This window comes from Bombina bombina, chromosome 7 (assembly GCF_027579735.1).
Source record: "Bombina bombina isolate aBomBom1 chromosome 7, aBomBom1.pri, whole genome shotgun sequence".
Lineage (NCBI taxonomy): Eukaryota > Metazoa > Chordata > Amphibia > Anura > Bombinatoridae > Bombina > Bombina bombina.
This window is the reverse complement of record NC_069505.1, coordinates 94023029-94040197: the sequence shown is the minus strand read 5'-3', so window position 1 is coordinate 94040197 and position 17169 is coordinate 94023029. Positions and strand designations below refer to the sequence as shown.

At 35.6% G+C, this 17169-nt stretch overlaps 1 protein-coding gene across 1 annotated transcript in view; it reads right to left on the bottom strand.

Annotated features, from left to right (window-relative positions):
* Nucleotides 1-3727: 3727 nt before the first annotated feature.
* The window catches only part of LRRC56 (leucine rich repeat containing 56), a 93771-nt gene continuing 80329 nt past the window's right edge, over nucleotides 3728-17169 (bottom strand). The window contains exons 11-12 of the mRNA XM_053689289.1: nucleotides 8661-8982; nucleotides 3728-4541 (exon numbers count right to left, since the gene is read on the bottom strand). Coding sequence (XP_053545264.1) covers nucleotides 4355-4541; nucleotides 8661-8982 — 509 coding nt within the window. The 3' untranslated portion in view covers nucleotides 3728-4354. The remainder of the gene's footprint in view (nucleotides 4542-8660; nucleotides 8983-17169) is intronic.

Below are 17169 nucleotides of genomic sequence, written 5' to 3'. Positions count from 1 at the left end.
CATTGAATGTTTGCTACTAATATTAGGCCTTCCTATGCCTAAATGCTAGACATGTGCATTTGTCTCATAATGAATCCACATTCATTAATGAAATACGGATATTTGAAAGAATCCAGCACAACATTTAAAGCGAACAAAGGAATAAAGGCAGGGCCTGACTGGGAATAAAAAAAACAGCCCTGGAAAATTTAGAGACCAGCTCTATTTTTCTTTGAGTCAGAAGAATTTTACTCAAAGGGGATTACTGGGGTACTCCTCCCCCCAATTTGTTTTCAGATTTTAAATATATTAGTTTATATTAAACAAAAGTTCTGAATTATTGTAATATAGTCACTCTACAAACCAATTGCATCTATTTATCACCCCTTTAAATTGTAGCTTTCTAACCCCAGCTGCTGCAGCCCACCGGGAAATCTCCTGATATTCTGGTAGGCCAATCCGGCCTTGACTAAGGGAGAAGGTCCTTTAGTGCAGGCCCTGGGAGCCGCCACACTAAGATCCTGTTAGCGTGACTGGGGCTCTGTGAAGAAGAGGAGCAGGTTAGCGAGGCTCTCCAGCACGCTTAGGTAAGTATTTTAGTTGCTTCAGGTGAACTTGGGTTAATGAAAATGTAAATGTTCCACGAATGGCCGGCATTCGTTTAATTTAAAAACGAGACGAATACTGAAGAGCACATGCGCCAAATATTCGAAATACAAAGTATTTTGAATATTTAGAACGAAAGAGTTGGCTGACCCGTGCTCATGTCTACTAAATGCTTTATATATATGGAGCAGAAAGAAGTGAGGGACAGTCAAGGGGTTAAAGGTGCACGTAACCCAAATTCTTTCTCTCATGATACAGATAGAGAATACAATTTTAAACAACATTCCAAGTTACTTATATTATCTAATTTACTTCATTCTTTAGATATCCTTTATTGAAGAAATAGCAATGCATATGGGTCAGCCAATTACACGAGGCATCTATGTGCAACCACTAATCAGCTGCTACTGGGCCTATTTAGAAATGCTTTTCAACAAATGATATTAAGAGAATGTAGCAAATTAGATAATAGAAATAAATTGGAAAGTTGTGTAAAATTGCATGCTCTTTCTAAATCATGAAAGAAAAATTTAGGTTTCATGTCCCTTTAAATAATTTCTACATATGTTACTGGCAGCCAAAGAGGTGAAATTATTGATTAGTATGTTATTGTCAGCCAAGGACAGGAGTAAAATCACTGCATCATGGGATCAAGAGTGGGGGTTAAGGAAGAGCTTTTAGGGGGCACTGTGTGACCCAAACCTATCATTGTGCCCAGTCATCAACAGTATTTTTGTGGAGCACAGTTGACAACCCTAAACCCACAAGATAATTAAAGACATACAAAAAAAGTCATTGTTTTCTTTGATGCATTTATAGAAGGTTATTTTAAAATGTGTTGCAATTATTTCTTAAATAGATACTTTTTTACTAAGAAAATAAACGGTTTTATTTTTGTAAAGGCTTGTCACTGTTTAATTTATTGACCAATGAGTAATCAGTCCTTAAGTTCCAGTTATACACAAATATGCACTTCCTGTTAGCTTCATAATTAACTCTTAATTGTAAATCTTTCACTTGCATGACATTTTTTTTTTTAGAATTAACTGTGCATTTATGTATTGCCAATCCATAATCAGATTAAAGGGACATTCCAATCAAAATTTAAATGCACATAGATTAATTTCATCTTTGAATAGAAACATATTTGCAATATACATGAATTGGCAGAAATGCTTCTAGTAAAAGTTATCACTGTTTTACTGTTAATGTTTTTCTCTGCACGTGCATGTGAGGCATAGCTAGTTATTCTCAGTGCACCAGCATTTTAATATTGCAGCTGTTCAGAGAGCCAGTGGGGCTTGTATCATGTCAGCAATTAACAAATTGAGTTATTACCAGATGGTACAAGAACCTTAGGCTGTCTGAGCAAGTGCTGGTTTTAAAATGCTGGTGCACGGTGCATACTTAAATACAATTTTGAAACAGCTATAGCTTTTATTAGAAGCATTTTTGCTAATACAGGTACATTTATACTACAAAAATGCTTCTATTCAAAACTAAAATGCATCCATGTGGTTTCCAATTTTGGCTGGAATGTCCCTTTAATTAAAAATGTATTTAAAAACAGACACACAACGGGGTAGGATTAGGTGTAAAATTGAAAGATTTATACAACACCTTCATTTTACACTTAAAGGGTCATGAAACCCCAACATTTTCTTTCATGATTCAGATAGAGAATACAACAACTTTCTAATTTACTTCTATTATCTAATTTGTTTCATTCTCTTGGTTTCATTTGTTGAAAGAGCAGCAATGCACTACTGGTTTCTAACTGAACACATGGGTGAGCCAATGACAATCGGTATATATATGCAGCTACCAATCAGCAGCTAGAACCTAGGTTCTTTGCTGCTCCTGAGCTTGCCAAGATAAACGTTTCAGCAAAGGATAACAAGAGAAGGAAGCAAATTAAATAATAGAAGTAAATTTTAAAAATAATGAAACATTTTTTCTCTCTTAAAAATGTTTTTCTGTAGGTAATTGTTAGTTAACTAAGGACTTTATGGAATCTCCCATAATAAACAAGTAATGGTCATTAGATCACTTTGATCATATTTAGAAGTGACCCTTTAACCTATTTAATGATGTCATTAAGTCATGCAGTGGTTGACAAATGACACCACGTGCTCTCCCCAGCAAATTTATCTAAATGCGTGTGTCTGGGCAAGAAAAAAATAGCACTATGCTCTGGTTCTACAGACTGAACTAGCCAATTCTATATATTCATTAAAGGGACATGAAACCCAAAATGTTTCTTTAATGATTTAGGTAGAACATACAATTTTAAACCACTTTCCAGTTTACTTCTATTAGCAAATTTACTTAATTCTCTTGGCATCATTTGTTGAAGGAGCATCCATGCACTACTGGTTTCTAACTGAACACGTGGGTGAGCCAATGGCAATCAGTATATACAGTATATGCAGCCACTAATCAGCAGCTAGAACCTAGGTTATTTGCTTCTCCTGAGCTTACCTATACATCTTTCAGCAAAGGATAACAAGAGAAGGAAGCAAATTAAATAATAAAAGTAAAATGGAAATTTGTTTAAAATTGTTTGTTCTGTTTAGATCATGAATGTCTAATTATGACTTTACTGCCCCTTTAATGATTGTGCTCAGATGGTGCAGTTTTTATATTGTTGAGACCAGGCCTCTGTATGTATTTGTATGTATGTTCAACATAATTATCCTTATGAGAATGCAATATAAAATGTTTAACTATGTGTAGTAAAACAGCATTACAGTATACTTAAAAGGACAGTATACTGTAGAATTGTTTTCCCTTAATGTATTTCCAATGACTTGTTATACCAGCTGCAGAGTATAGAATGTATGAGAAATTGCATTTTTAGGTTTATTTGTGTGTATAAAATAGCTAGGTTTGTACTTTGAAATCACATGCTTTTGAAAATGGGTTGAGCTTGTAGGTAAAGCAAGATCTTGTTATGTTATCACTTTGTGTACACACACTTGCTTCCTTATCTTATATCTGTCTGTAAACCAAAGCCCAATACTTGGAGAAAACAATTGGAAATTAACATTTTATAACCTATCTCTTCTATACGCCACTGGGACTGTAATTTCTTCAGCTGGCTGTGTTTATACAGCTTGTCTATAGCCTAGAAACTTGCAGTATAGGTAGGAATACCACAAGCTAAATCAGCTATGTCAAATGCTGAAACAAGGGTAAAGGAGCTACTTGTAAGTAATTTAATACACTCCAGCAGGTAAAATGGATCATTGGGAACAAATTAAAGGGGAGAATTTTTTTGGTAAACCGTCCCTTTAAATTATGATTGATTATTCCCCTTCTCTTGTAATTTATGTCTGAAAATTAAGTTTTCTGATTCTGACATCGAGAAGGATACAATGCTAACCCTATTACATATCTGTCCCATATTGGCCTGATCAGGGATTATCAAATAAGGAACTGCAAAACAATGAATGTTTTGCTAACATGAGTGACCATGGCTATTCTTGTCTACTCCAGTACCAAGTCTTGACTGCTTCCTCCAGATAAGGTAACTGGGGGTGGAGTTTGGCTACTGAAAAAAACAAATTGCCACAAAGAAGGTGTTAATGTATTGAAAACATTTTTAAACTTACCCACTATGTTAATTTATTGCAAGATTGCAGAGAATTATTGTATTTACAAGGTGTTTACTGTCCCATTAATTCTATTAATGTGCAAAGTCAGCAACAACAATCCACTGCTCTAACAAGGGCAGGACACCATGTTGCCTATATCAGTAGGTCATTAGCTAAGTGTTGGGTATCTTGGAGCCTGCCAGGAGGGTAGGCCGGTTCGGAAGCCTCTGTAGAATTCCTCTAGCTGTGATGGGCCGTAAAATGTGTGCTGGAGCTGGCCTCTCTGGAGTTTTTGTACAGGTCCGAATAACAGGCTGGTGAGAAGGAATTACTTTTGGGGAGTTTTTGTCCACTGGAGACCTGAGTAAAGGAAAAAGAAAGTGTTTAAAAGATTGACCTAAAATATTCTATAACATTAAAGTGAAGGTCAATTTTGATGAATTAGTGCCCAGTTTTTAATAAGCCTATTAAAAACAAGAGCACTTTAATTCATCAAAATTTACATTTTCTTCAAAAACGTACCTTTTAATCCTGACACCCGCTGCAGCACTTCCTCCGCCCGTCGCAAGCCCTCTTCGCGGGTCCAAAATGATGAATCTGGCTTCCTCCAATCACGGCGTTGCATCAGGCCATGATCCCCCCGGGGGGGAAAGCCGTGATTGGAGGAAGCCGGATTCGTCATTTCTGACATAAGAAGAGGCTTCTGACAGCCGGGGGAATCGGTGGAGCGGATTTCAGGATTAAAAAGTAAGTTTTTGAAGAAAAGGAGTGAAATGTCAATTTTGATTAATTAAAGTGCCCTTGTTTTTAATAGGTTTATTAAAAACCAGGCACTAATTCATCCAAATTGACATTTACTTTAAGATATTATAATTATGGGTAAATATTTGCATATGGTTATTTTCCCAATTCCACAGTTTAGTATTAAATAGACTTTAATTCCTCATTCAGTCATAGAGTCTGATATTACCAGGCAACATCTATAGATATGTAATGTCTTGTCTAGTAACTTTTGATGAAAAGCAGGGATGTATGCTTAGGAGCTGGTCCATTTCTGGAGCACTATTTGGCAGCGGTTTTGCAAGAATGTTATCCATTTTCTAGAACACTAGATGGCAGCACTATTTCCTGCTATGTAGTGCCTACCTAGGTATCTCTTCAACAAAGAATATCTTGGGAACAAAGCAAATTTGATAATAGAAGCAAATTGGAAGCATTTTAAAAACGGTCTGCTCTGTCTGAATCACAAAAGAAAATATTTGGGTTTTATATCCCTTTAAGGTCTGTTCAAACACATTTCTCACTGTCAAATGTAACAAGTAAAGAGAATGAAAATAGTTCTGTGCTTGAAAAAAACTCTTGAAATGTATATTTAATACCTTTTAAAGAATTGCATTGTGATTTAAGTCCCCAGGAGCTTTGTTCCCTCTCAGGTGTATATAAACACAGCTTTTTACCATGCACAAGTAAACTAAACTGTGCATTCACAGGATGCTCACATTTAAAAAACAAACAAGATCCTTGCGCATCGAAGGGGGCAAATAGTGCAGCAATGACAGCAAATGTTAAATATATATGTCTATGCTTATATATATATATTCAGTCATGGCCAAAAATATTTGCACCCCTACATTTCTGTCAGATAATGCACCACTTCGGCCAGAAAATTGTTGCAATTACAAATGTTTAGGCATTCTCATCTTTATTTCTTTTGTTTGTATTGCCAAGAAGTTTACAGTCCATGGCACTGTAGCTAATCTCCCTGGGCATGGACGAAAGAGAAAAATTGATCAAAGATTGCAATAAAGGATTGTTTGAATGGTGAATAAACGTCCAGACAAATTCAAGCTGAGCTTCAGGCACAGGGTACAAATGTGTCAGCTTGCACTATACGTCGCCATCTGAATGAAAAGGGACGCTATGGTAGGAGACCCAGGAGGACCCCACTGCGGACACAGAAACATAAAAAAGCCAGATTGGAGTTTGCCAAAACTTACCTGAGGAAGCTAAAATCCTTTTGGGAGAATGTGCTGTGGACAGATAAAACAAAATTACAGCCATTTTCGTAAAGCCATCATTCTACTGTTTTTAGAAAAAGAAATTAGGCTTTTAAAGAAACGAATACAGTCCATACAGTCAAACATGATGGAGGTTCACTGATGTTTTGGGGTTGCTTTGCTGCTTCAAGCACTGAATGTCTTGCTTGTGTGCATGGCATTATGAAATCTAAAGACTACCAAAGAATTCTGTGGTGTAATGTAGGGCCCAGTATCAGAAAGTTGGGTTTCCGTCAGAGGTTATGGGTCTTACAGCAGGACAATGACCCAAAGTACAGGTCAAAAAGCACCCAGAAATGGTTTAAGACAAAGCGCTGGAGAGTACTGAAATGGCGATGCAATGAGTCCAAATCTCACTCCCATAGAGCACCTGTGGAGAGATCTCAAAACAGTTAGGAAAAGGAACCCTTCTAATCTGAGAGACCTGGAGCAGTTGGCGAAAGAAGAGTGGTCCAAAATTCCAGTAGTGAGGTGTAAAAAAAACTCATTGATGGTTACAGGAAGCAATTGATTTCAGTTATTTTTTTCCAAGGGGTGTGCTACCAAATATTAAATTGAGGGTGCATTTTTGCAATTTTGTCCAGTTCATTTTTGGAGTTTTGAGTGGAATGTGTCAGGTTTGGCTTTTTTCTCTCCACTTTTTTGTGTCATACCAATACAAACAAAAGAAATAAACATGAGAAGGCACTTGTAATTGCAACAATTTTCTGGGTGAAGTGGTGCATTATCTGTCAGAAATGCAGGGATGCCAATATTTTTGGCCATGACTGTATATATGTATGTGTTAATATGTGTATATACAGTTTCCATAGACCGCAATGTAAAGGCACCCCACACCCAGCCGCTTTTAACCCCTTAAAACTGCCTAGTGCAGCTGTTTTTTTATTGAAAAAAATGCTACACTTTCAGAAATTTTAACCAGTGATCCGATTTCTGCTTATTTTTCTGAGCACTAACTGCTACCGTGAGCTCACGATAGCAATAACGAGCCACTTGTAAAGGCTGGTTATTTAGCACGCGCCCGCAACAGGAAAATTTGCCCGTTTGCGGGCGGGCGATAAATTAGCGATCAACTTGTAAACTAGCACTTTATTTGCTTGTTTTTATTCACTAATTTGGCAGCGGCTGCACATGCCAAATAGGGCACAGTTTGTCATAACATTGCAAAGGCAATTATTTTTGCATCAATAAAGAGGTGTCTGTCAAAGTTGATTTTTTATGCAATAATAAATACAATTTGCAAGTATGTGCACTTAGATATACTTAGTTGCAAATTACAACTTCAATTAAGTTACACACAAATTAAATCATTATTGATAGTAGCATAAAGAAATATTAAAATATAACTTTTTATCAATTATTAATAAAATAATACATTCACACATGCATCCACACTCAGAAGTTAAAAACACACAGAGCTAGCCAAGATCAAATTACTAATGACTTATCCGTTCAATTTTTCACGTACTGTATATATTCTGTTACATTTTTCACATATATATTCGGTATAACGACACTCTTAGTTTATGTCACTGTTACATCAATGGGTTGATAACAAAAATAAATTTATTTGATCACATCTGTGACTCTTCTGTTTTTGCTTCTGTTTTTGAACGCTGTTATAACAGCACATTGATCCCTCCCCTGTCTTTTGATAGGATCAAATAGTCATACATTATGGGCAAGAGGACTGACAATGTATGACCAAGTATATCTTAGTATCTATTAAGTTCAACACACTCCTATAATTTCTCTCCAGACCACAGGCTTATATTTTCTTGCCTTCCTTACTTATCTAATTAAAAGTATGTGCACTTGGTCATACTCCTATGTATGACAAGTAAAAGCTCCCATGCATGACTATACAAAAATTAACACTTGAGCGACAATAATTTATTTCTGCATTGCTGACATATGCAAAGACACTGTAAAGGTAACATCAATAAATACCATGTAACAGACATCATTCAGTAGTACTATGAATTATAGTCAATAACTGTTATTAACGTTACAGGCCTGCAAGTGATCATAATTAAACTAAAAACTGTAATATCCAAAGCTTTTCACCTGAAAATGCCAACCTACTATAATTTTCCTGGATTGCACTAATGGTACATTAATCTGCCATTCAAAAAGTTGCAGAACACCTACACACTAGTTAGGTTTCTGGTGTTTAGCTGAAAAGGTGGATCAAACTCACTGATGTCTCCTCTGGACCCCCAGAGATTTCTGGTATTAATATAAAGAGACAGAAGTTAAATGAACAACCCATAACAATACTATATCCTTAACTATATTAACCCTCAACAGCCAATCACCAAATCTAATTTGTTGAGCTTAACATATTGAAAGGATTTGAATATTTTAAAGAAATTGTATATGTCCAGCATTATTGACTATTCTTCTAATTCTAAATACATACCTGGGAATATAAGGCCTTATCCGCACAGGTTCAGAAAGTGGTCTTTCAATGAAATCTTCTGTTCTTGCTTCATTCATTTTGAGGGTTTCTGACATCTTGGGGTGGACTCCATCTATATCTGACAAGGAAAAGGCCTCATCCCCAATGTTAAAGCCTCTGTTCATTTGCCTGGGCGCCATGGTCTCTCTCTGGATGGGACCTTTCAGAAGACGTCTCATCCGTATGTCTGCACCTTTGTTGAGGTTTGAATTCCTACTTCCGGGATGTGGAGGGCATGGAGTAAGAGGGGGTGATGGCACCCAAGTAACATCCTGCAAGTCTTCTACAAGATTCAGGGTACAAATATAAATAAAATACATTTTAATGTAAACTATATTTTCTTTACAAAGAAACTTGCTACAAAAAAATGCATTCTATACAGTTGCATAGCAACAGTGACTGGTGCATCACGACAATTTCAGTTTTAAACCCTTTTCATTAGACAAGTTCAGATCAGGACAAATACATACAGATTGGCTGAGATCACAAATCTATATTGTAAAATCAAATACTAAACTAGCTATTTGTTATCTAAAGGTGAAAGCTTGGAGATGGGGAACAGAGGGTATTAACATAACAGATATAGATGTTTTGTTGCAAGAATTTAACATTATTACACAAGTTCAAATAATTAGTGTCAAAGAAAATATGTGTGGATAATAACACAGCATTATATATAGATAATAAAACACTACAGGCCAGAGTGAATCGCAAAATATCGCTTTTGCTAAAGAGAAATTTGTGCTTCACTTGGTAATACCAGCACACGCCGCTGACTTTAGCTGCCAAAAACTGCTAAGTGCAGGAGTTTTTTTTTTATTAAATGCTACTTTTAAAAAAAACAACAAAAAAACAAAATATGAGGGCATATGGGGGACACAAAATATTAACCAGAGATCTGATCTCTGGTTAATTTTATAAGTGCTAATTGCTGGTTATTTATCGTGTGCCCGCAAGCTGGCAAATCCACTCCGCTATATGCACAATATTTATGCTTGTTTTTCTGAAATCAGATGCACCAAACAATGGTCGTATACCCCACAATATTATCATTGCTTTAGTTCTAAGCTGTAGCGGTTTGAGGGTAAAGGGAGAAGGCAGACACACTGAGATCTTAGTTGGGTTAAACCTTCTGCAATTAGTGTTACATAGGTGGGAATGTTATATCCATATAGATCATTCTTTCAGATCGGGTATACATTATAGTGATAGTTAACTAGCTTAAAATATTAAAGGGACAGTCTAGGCCAAAATAAACTTTCATGATTCAGATAGAGCATGTCATTTTAAACAATTTTCCAATTTACTTTTATCACAAATTTAGCTTTTTTCTCTTGGTATTCTTAGTTGAAAGCTTAACCTAGGAGGTTCATATGCTAATTTCTTAGACCTTAAAGCCCACCTCTTTCAGATTGCATTTTAACAGTTTTTCACCACTAGAGGGTGTTAGTTCACGTATTTCATATAGATAACACTGTGCTCGTGCACGAGAGGTTATCTGGTAGCAGGCACTGATTGGCTAGACTGCAAGTCTGTCAAAAGAACTGAAAAAAGGGGCAGTTTGCAGAGGCTTAGATACAAGATAATTACAGAGGTTAAAATTATATTATTATAAATGTGTTAGTTATGCAAAACTGGGGAATGGGTAATAAAGGGATTATCTATCTTTTAAAACAATAAAAATTCTGGTGTAGACTGTCCCTTTAAGACAGATACTCAGATTAAGGGATTGATTTTCAGTGCATAATTAATAACCAAGAGCTAGACAAATGTGCTATATAATATGAAAAAAAGGATCCTCTGACAATTTCTGAACTCACCACTTGCCACAGAGCTTCAGCCCCTAAAATACCTAAAATTGATACAACACAGATGTCTTAAAGGGACACTGTACTAAAAGCAGCATTTAAACATTTTGTCTCCAAAATATTTAAGGGAGAGTGTAGTCAAAATTAAACTTTCATGATTTAGATAGGGCATGCCATTTTTTTTTTTATTTCTTTTTTAATATTTTATTTAATTCCTTTCCAGAATACAATTTCGATGAACAAAATTTTTTTCAAATATGTACAAATATTATGAGGGATTTAGATATACATAAAAAGCTGTACAATCTTTACATATTTAATTCTTAACATATAACAGAAAAAATAAAACAGCAATAAATTATACTTTACGTATTCTGAATTAAGTTTTTTCTTGTTTTTTCTTTCCTTTTCCCCTAGTTTCCCTCCTTCTTCCTCCATTCCCCCCCTCTGTTCCTACACTCAGACCCTCTATTATCTTGGAGAAAAAAAAAAAAAAGGAATTTTTTTTTCTTGTTGTTCTTTTTCTTTCTTTCTTTCTTTTTCTTCTTCCCTCCCCCTCTCTCTTCCCTTTTACTTAATTATTACTACCACGTGCCAAGAATGACCATTTCTGAATTCCTGAAGGGATATATCAAAAAGTCAACTTCACTAGGTGGCAAATCTTTAATAAATGGTGACCATTTTAAGAATAATTTTCTAATATCTCGGTCATTATTTGGGTCTGTGTCTATTTGTTCCAAAATGTATTGCTTTTTTAAATAGTTCTTAGTTTCTGTTATGCTAGGAATTGTTGTCTGTTTCCATTTACTAAAAATGAAATATCTTGCTGCCAAAATAGTCATGTTGATAATTCTCTTTATATTTTCCTCATTTAAATGAAACAGAAAAACTATTATTTCTAAAGATAATATTATACGGGAAGGAGCAATTATCTTGTTTAACCAGAATTGAATCTTTAACCAGAAATTCCTGATTTTTGGGCAGGCCCATAACATGTGCTGAAGGTCTGCCTTCAGGAGTGAGCATTTTGGACATGACCTAAAGCTACTACTTCCATATCTATATCCTTTTTCAGGAGTAAAATAGGTCATGTATAACAATTTCAGATGAGATTCCCTCCAGGAAGCGGAGAGAGTGGCACGAGCAGTTTCTAGTATTGATTGGTGGAACAGTGAAGGATCTAAAGGTTGTTTGATCAATGCACTCCACTTATTCTGGGTTGTCTCAATATTTTTTGCTCCCTTTACTGATACCAGCAATTGGTACCCAAATACAATTGACATGCGTCTCAGTTTGGAAACAGCAAGCCAATTTCCAACACTATCCAGAGACCAATTCCATCCGTATTTATAGATGAGATTTAGGGCATAGTGTCTTGTCTGGAGGTAAGCAAACATTTTTTTGTTTGGTATATTAAATTCTAATCTCAAAGTTTCAAATGATTTAACACATCTTCTCTCAAAATCTAGAATCTGATATATGTTGCTAAGGCCTAGTATTTTCCATTTCCTAAATACTCCTTCCTGTATACCATCTCCAAACTGTGGGTTACCCAGAAACGGAATATATAGGGAAACATGATACTCTACCTCTAGTGTAGTACAGATCTTTTTCCATGCCAAAATAGGGTTATAGATAGATTTTAACTTCTTGATTTGATTCGAAATCTGATTGGGGTCATTATGCATCAGTGCTGTTAATTTTAAAGGATAAGTTATGTTTTTTTCCAGATCATTATCTGTTACATAATTCTTTAAGTGTACCCAGTCTATTACCGTACGAGCTACAAAAGCTTGATTATATGCTCGTATATCTGGGAGCGCAAGCCCCCCATACTTCAGTGGGAAAGATAATTTTTGAAGAGAGATTCTGGGCTTTCTACTCTGCCATATAAATGATCTAAGGGTAGAATTAAGAAGATCTATATCTTTCCGTTTGATAAAAAGAGGAATATTCTGTATCATGTATAGAAGTTTAGGTAAGAGCATTATTTTATAGGCAGCTATTCGTCCTGATAAGGATAAGGGGAAATTTTGCCAATTTTTAAGGGATTCTTTAATTTTATTTATTATTGGAGTGAAATTAAGCGAGTACCAAGTGTCTAGGTCGTAAGAGATGTTAATTCCCAGATATCGGAAAGAATTGTGAGCTATGTGGAAAGGAATTTCTACTAGTGAGTGTTTTGTCTGGGTGATCCAGAATAGTTCAGATTTTGTGTTATTAACCTGATAGCCTGAGAAGGACCCAAATTGTTGTACTATATTTAAAAGTTTAGGTATATTTAATCTTGTATTGGTCATATAAATAAGAACATCATCTGCATATAAAGCAATTTTAGACTCTTTCCTGCCCACCCTAATCCCATCAATTTGATGTCTTATATAAATGGCAAGGGGCTCTATAGCAAGATCAAAGAGGAGGGGGGACAGAGGGCACCCCTGTCTAGTACCATGTTGTAATTCTATGTCCTGTGATATGTTTCCATTGACCATTAATTTTGTAGTAGCATTTTGGTAAAGATTGCTAACAAACTTAGTAAAGTTTTCTTTCAGTCCAAAATTATTTAAAGTAAAAATGAGATGATCGTGGTGGACTGAGTCAAAAGCTTTTTGGGCATCTATTGATATTATTGCCTTATCAGGGGTGGCCTCTCCCTCCCCCCCTCTCGAGGATCCAACTCTCTAAAATAGTCAATAAGAAGGAAGAGTTCACGTATTTTTGAGGCAGAGTTTCTGCTCTGTATGAACCCAACTTGATCTGTATGGATAATAGGAGGTAATATGATTTGGAGTCTGTGAGCTAATATTGAGGTTAAGATTTTATAGTCGGTGTTAAGTAATGCGATAGGTCTGTATGATTCCTCTTTTGTTGGGTCCTTCCCAGGCTTCGGTATCAAGGTAGTGTAAGATGCAGAAAAACCATGTGTTGGATCCTTTCCTTCTATATATAAAGAATTAAATAAAGTGGTTAAATATGGTGTAATGATATTATTTAAAGCTTGGTAAAATTCGTTCGGTAATGCATCTGGGCCTGGGGCTTTATTGTGTGGCAATTTTAAAATTGCTTTAGATACTTCTATTTCAGTAATTGGGGCATATAGATCCTGTAGGTTCTCATAGTGTAATGTGGGGAAAGTAATTTCGTTCCAGAATTGATCACGTGCCTGTGTATTAGAGTTTCTAAAAGAATATAAATCAGAATAATATTTAAAGAATAATTGTATGAGTTCTTCAGTCGTATTGACTGTCTGTGCTCCCGTATTTATATAATCTATCAATTGGGATCCCCTTTCAATTTTAAGGAGTTTAGCTAGTAATTTACCAGTTTTATTGCCAAATCGATATAACTTTGACTGGATCCTGGCATCTTTCTGTGTTGTTTTGTAAAGCAAGAAGGAGTCTCTATTTTGTAGAGCTGAGGTGTATTTAGCCCAGCTCTGAGAGGAATTTAGAATTAAATGAAGATTATATGCATTAGAAACTGCTCGTGCCAACTCCCCCTCTCTTTGCTTAAGTTTTTTAGTTCTATTTACATTATATGCTATAATTTCCCCTCTTAAAACTGCTTTAGCCGTCTCCCAGAATAGTAGAGGGTGGGAAATGTAGTCACGGTTCAAGAAAGCATAGTCTTTAAATTTAGCTTCTAACCAGTTTTTAAATTTAAGATCTGTGGCAAGGAATGTTGGAAAAAAAAATCGTCTATTTGTTTGCCCATTATTATATGGTTGAAGATCTAAACAAATTGGGGCGTGATCAGAAATAGCTATTGGAAGTATTTGAGCCCTCACCTGTGACTTGCATAGCCTCTCATCCAGTAAGAGGAGATCTATCCTTGAGAGAGACTTATGTGCCTTTGAGAGGCATGTGTACTCTCGAGAGTCAGGATTTTGGAGTCTCCAAATATCACGAACTTTTAGGTTTAGCATTATTCTAGAGAAAAGTTTTGATTCTAATTTATCTCTTTTGGTTCTTTTTAGCGTGCGATCCTGTCTTAACCTGTCCAACGGGCATTTGGGAGTCATGTTGAAGTCTCCGCCCAATATCATATATCCCTCAGCACATGTCATGAGCCTGTTTTGTAGTACTTCCCAAAAGGGAACATTAAAAACATTTGGGGCATAAATGTTACAAAGTGTATATAACGTGTTATCAATTTTAATTTTTAAAATTATGTATCTCCCTTCGGTATCATTTTCTGTTTGTATTACCTGGTACTTAACATTTTTGCTTACTAGGATAGCGACCCCCCCTTTCCTCCTGGTACTTGGAGAGAAGAAAACCTCTTGGACCCATGTAGATTTAAGCTTGAGGACCTCTTCAGTTTTCAAATGTGTTTCTTGCAGAAATGCAATAGAGGTATTAATTCTCTTCAAGTAGGTTAATATGGTTTTTCTTTTAATGGGGGACGTGAGGCCACCTATATTCCATGAAGTGACCTTAATTCTACTTGGCGTATTCATTATTTGTTAAAAAACAGAACAACAACAACAAAAGAAAAGGAGAAAAAAAAAAAAAGGGGAAAAAAGGAGGGGTTGGAGGGAGGGAGGGACCGTGTTTGAGAGACCTGAACCTTTCAATTCTCTCATTACCCTTCTTGGAAGAGTCCATATTTATATTCAGCAAAAAATTAAATTCACTGTAGTATCCCAATAGGTTATGATCTATTAATCTGTGGCAAATTTTTGAGCATAAAATTTTCCAGCTTCCGCTGGAGTGTCAAAAACAATTGGTTGATTTTCTACGTATACCTTAAGTTTAGCAGGGTACAAGATGTTAGCCCTTATTCCCTGCTGAATGAACTTTGTGCACATTGGAGTAATTTCTCGTCTTTTATTAACTGTCTCCATTGAATAATCTTGAAAGAGTAATATTTTCGCTTCCGCTAGGAATATGGGCTGACATTTATGGTAAGATTGCAAAAATGTAAGCTTGTCTTGATAATTTAGAAATTTGACAATAATTGGTCTAGGTCTAGCATTTTTAGAAGAATAAGGAGGACCAATTCTATGTACTCTTTCAATAGATGTTTTAGGGAAATTATCTGTAATCTTTAAGAGCTGTGGGAGTGTTACCGTAAGAAATTTGAATAGATCTTCATATTGTCTGTCCTCGGGGACCCCTATTATTCTGAGATTGTTTCTACGTGCCCGGTTCTCTAGGTCTTCTATTTTAGTTTGTAATTTTAAGAGGGTGTTACTTGAGGTTTCGATTTCGGCATTATGCTCTATCATATTATCCTCTAGGTCAGATATCCTCTGTTCTGCCTCCGTAAGCCTACTTGCAAATTGTCTGACTTCTGATGTTAGATGGGTTATGTCTGATTTAATCTCGTTTCTTAAGATTTCAAATTTAGGTGAGAGAGCTTCTGATATTCTTTGAACTAAAGAGTGGATATCTATAGGTTCAGATAATGTTTGAATGTTACTTATGTGTGATAGTGATTCAGCGGTAGGGTCTACGGAAGCCTTGTTCCGTTTATCTCTTGGTTTAGCCGCCATTGGGGGAGGTGTGTTTTTAGAGTGAGGGTGTATAAATTTATCCATGTTATTATGTTCTTAAAATAGTGCAAAGTATATCAGTGGGTGAGAGAGAAAAAATAAATAAAAAAAATAATTGGGGGGGGGGGGGGAGAAAACAAAAAAAAAGAATTTAGTCCCCTTTCTACCCCTTTTTTTTTCTCTGTGATTCTATTCCTCTTCCCTTTTTATGAGGGATAGAGGGGGAAGGTGTAGGGTGTGAAAGTGTGTGGGATGTGATACATCTACAATCATGTGAGAGTGGATTAGTGTACGGGCGGGAAGAATAGAATGGAACAATATGGAATAGATATCAATATCTGCAGTTACCGCTATTGTATATTCTTTATCTTTAATTTGAGACTTTTACCTCTTTAGCTAAATTAAATCTTAATGACCCTTTCAAAAATGAGGGATAACCATAGGCTACTGTCTATAAGAGTTAAGTATATTCAAATTATGTTACTTTCCAGTAATGTTTATATAAACAAGGCCATTATTTCAGCAATTTGTGATCATTTTACAGTATTGATAGTTTCAGAAACAAAAGCGAAACCATCTTCTTGGAGACCTTTTTCTTTATCCCAGAGAGGTACAGGATACAATCCTGATGTTTATAATAGTATCGGGGTTTACCCTGATATAAAATTTAAAAAAAAAAGAAAAAGGAATCGAAAAGAAGAAAGAAGAGAAAATAATATTCAAATGCTTTTTGATAGCAGGGCTACAACCATCTTATTTTGAGAAACTTGCCCTTACAAGAAGTACCAAATACAGTCCTAGCAATTATTATTCTAGCAATATCAAAAATTATATTGATGTGAGGCCTTGGTTCTTAAAAAAATTTTTATCATGTGATTTTTATCTCTTACTTCACCTCCTAGTAACTTACAATTTATGCATACAGGCAAAACACAGCTCCTTGCCCTTTTACACTAGATCCATGGTGTGCTAAAGGAAAAAGCAGAGTTTATACATCTAGAGATATCTAGCCTTCATAGTTAACCTTAATTGTATTGGAGGCCTTTTATGTTAACCATACTATATAATTTAAGACATGAATAAAATGCAATAGTAATATAACCAGTATTGTACACTTCAAATTTTTGTCCATACACAAAAAGTCCAATGAATTTTGGGGAAAAAA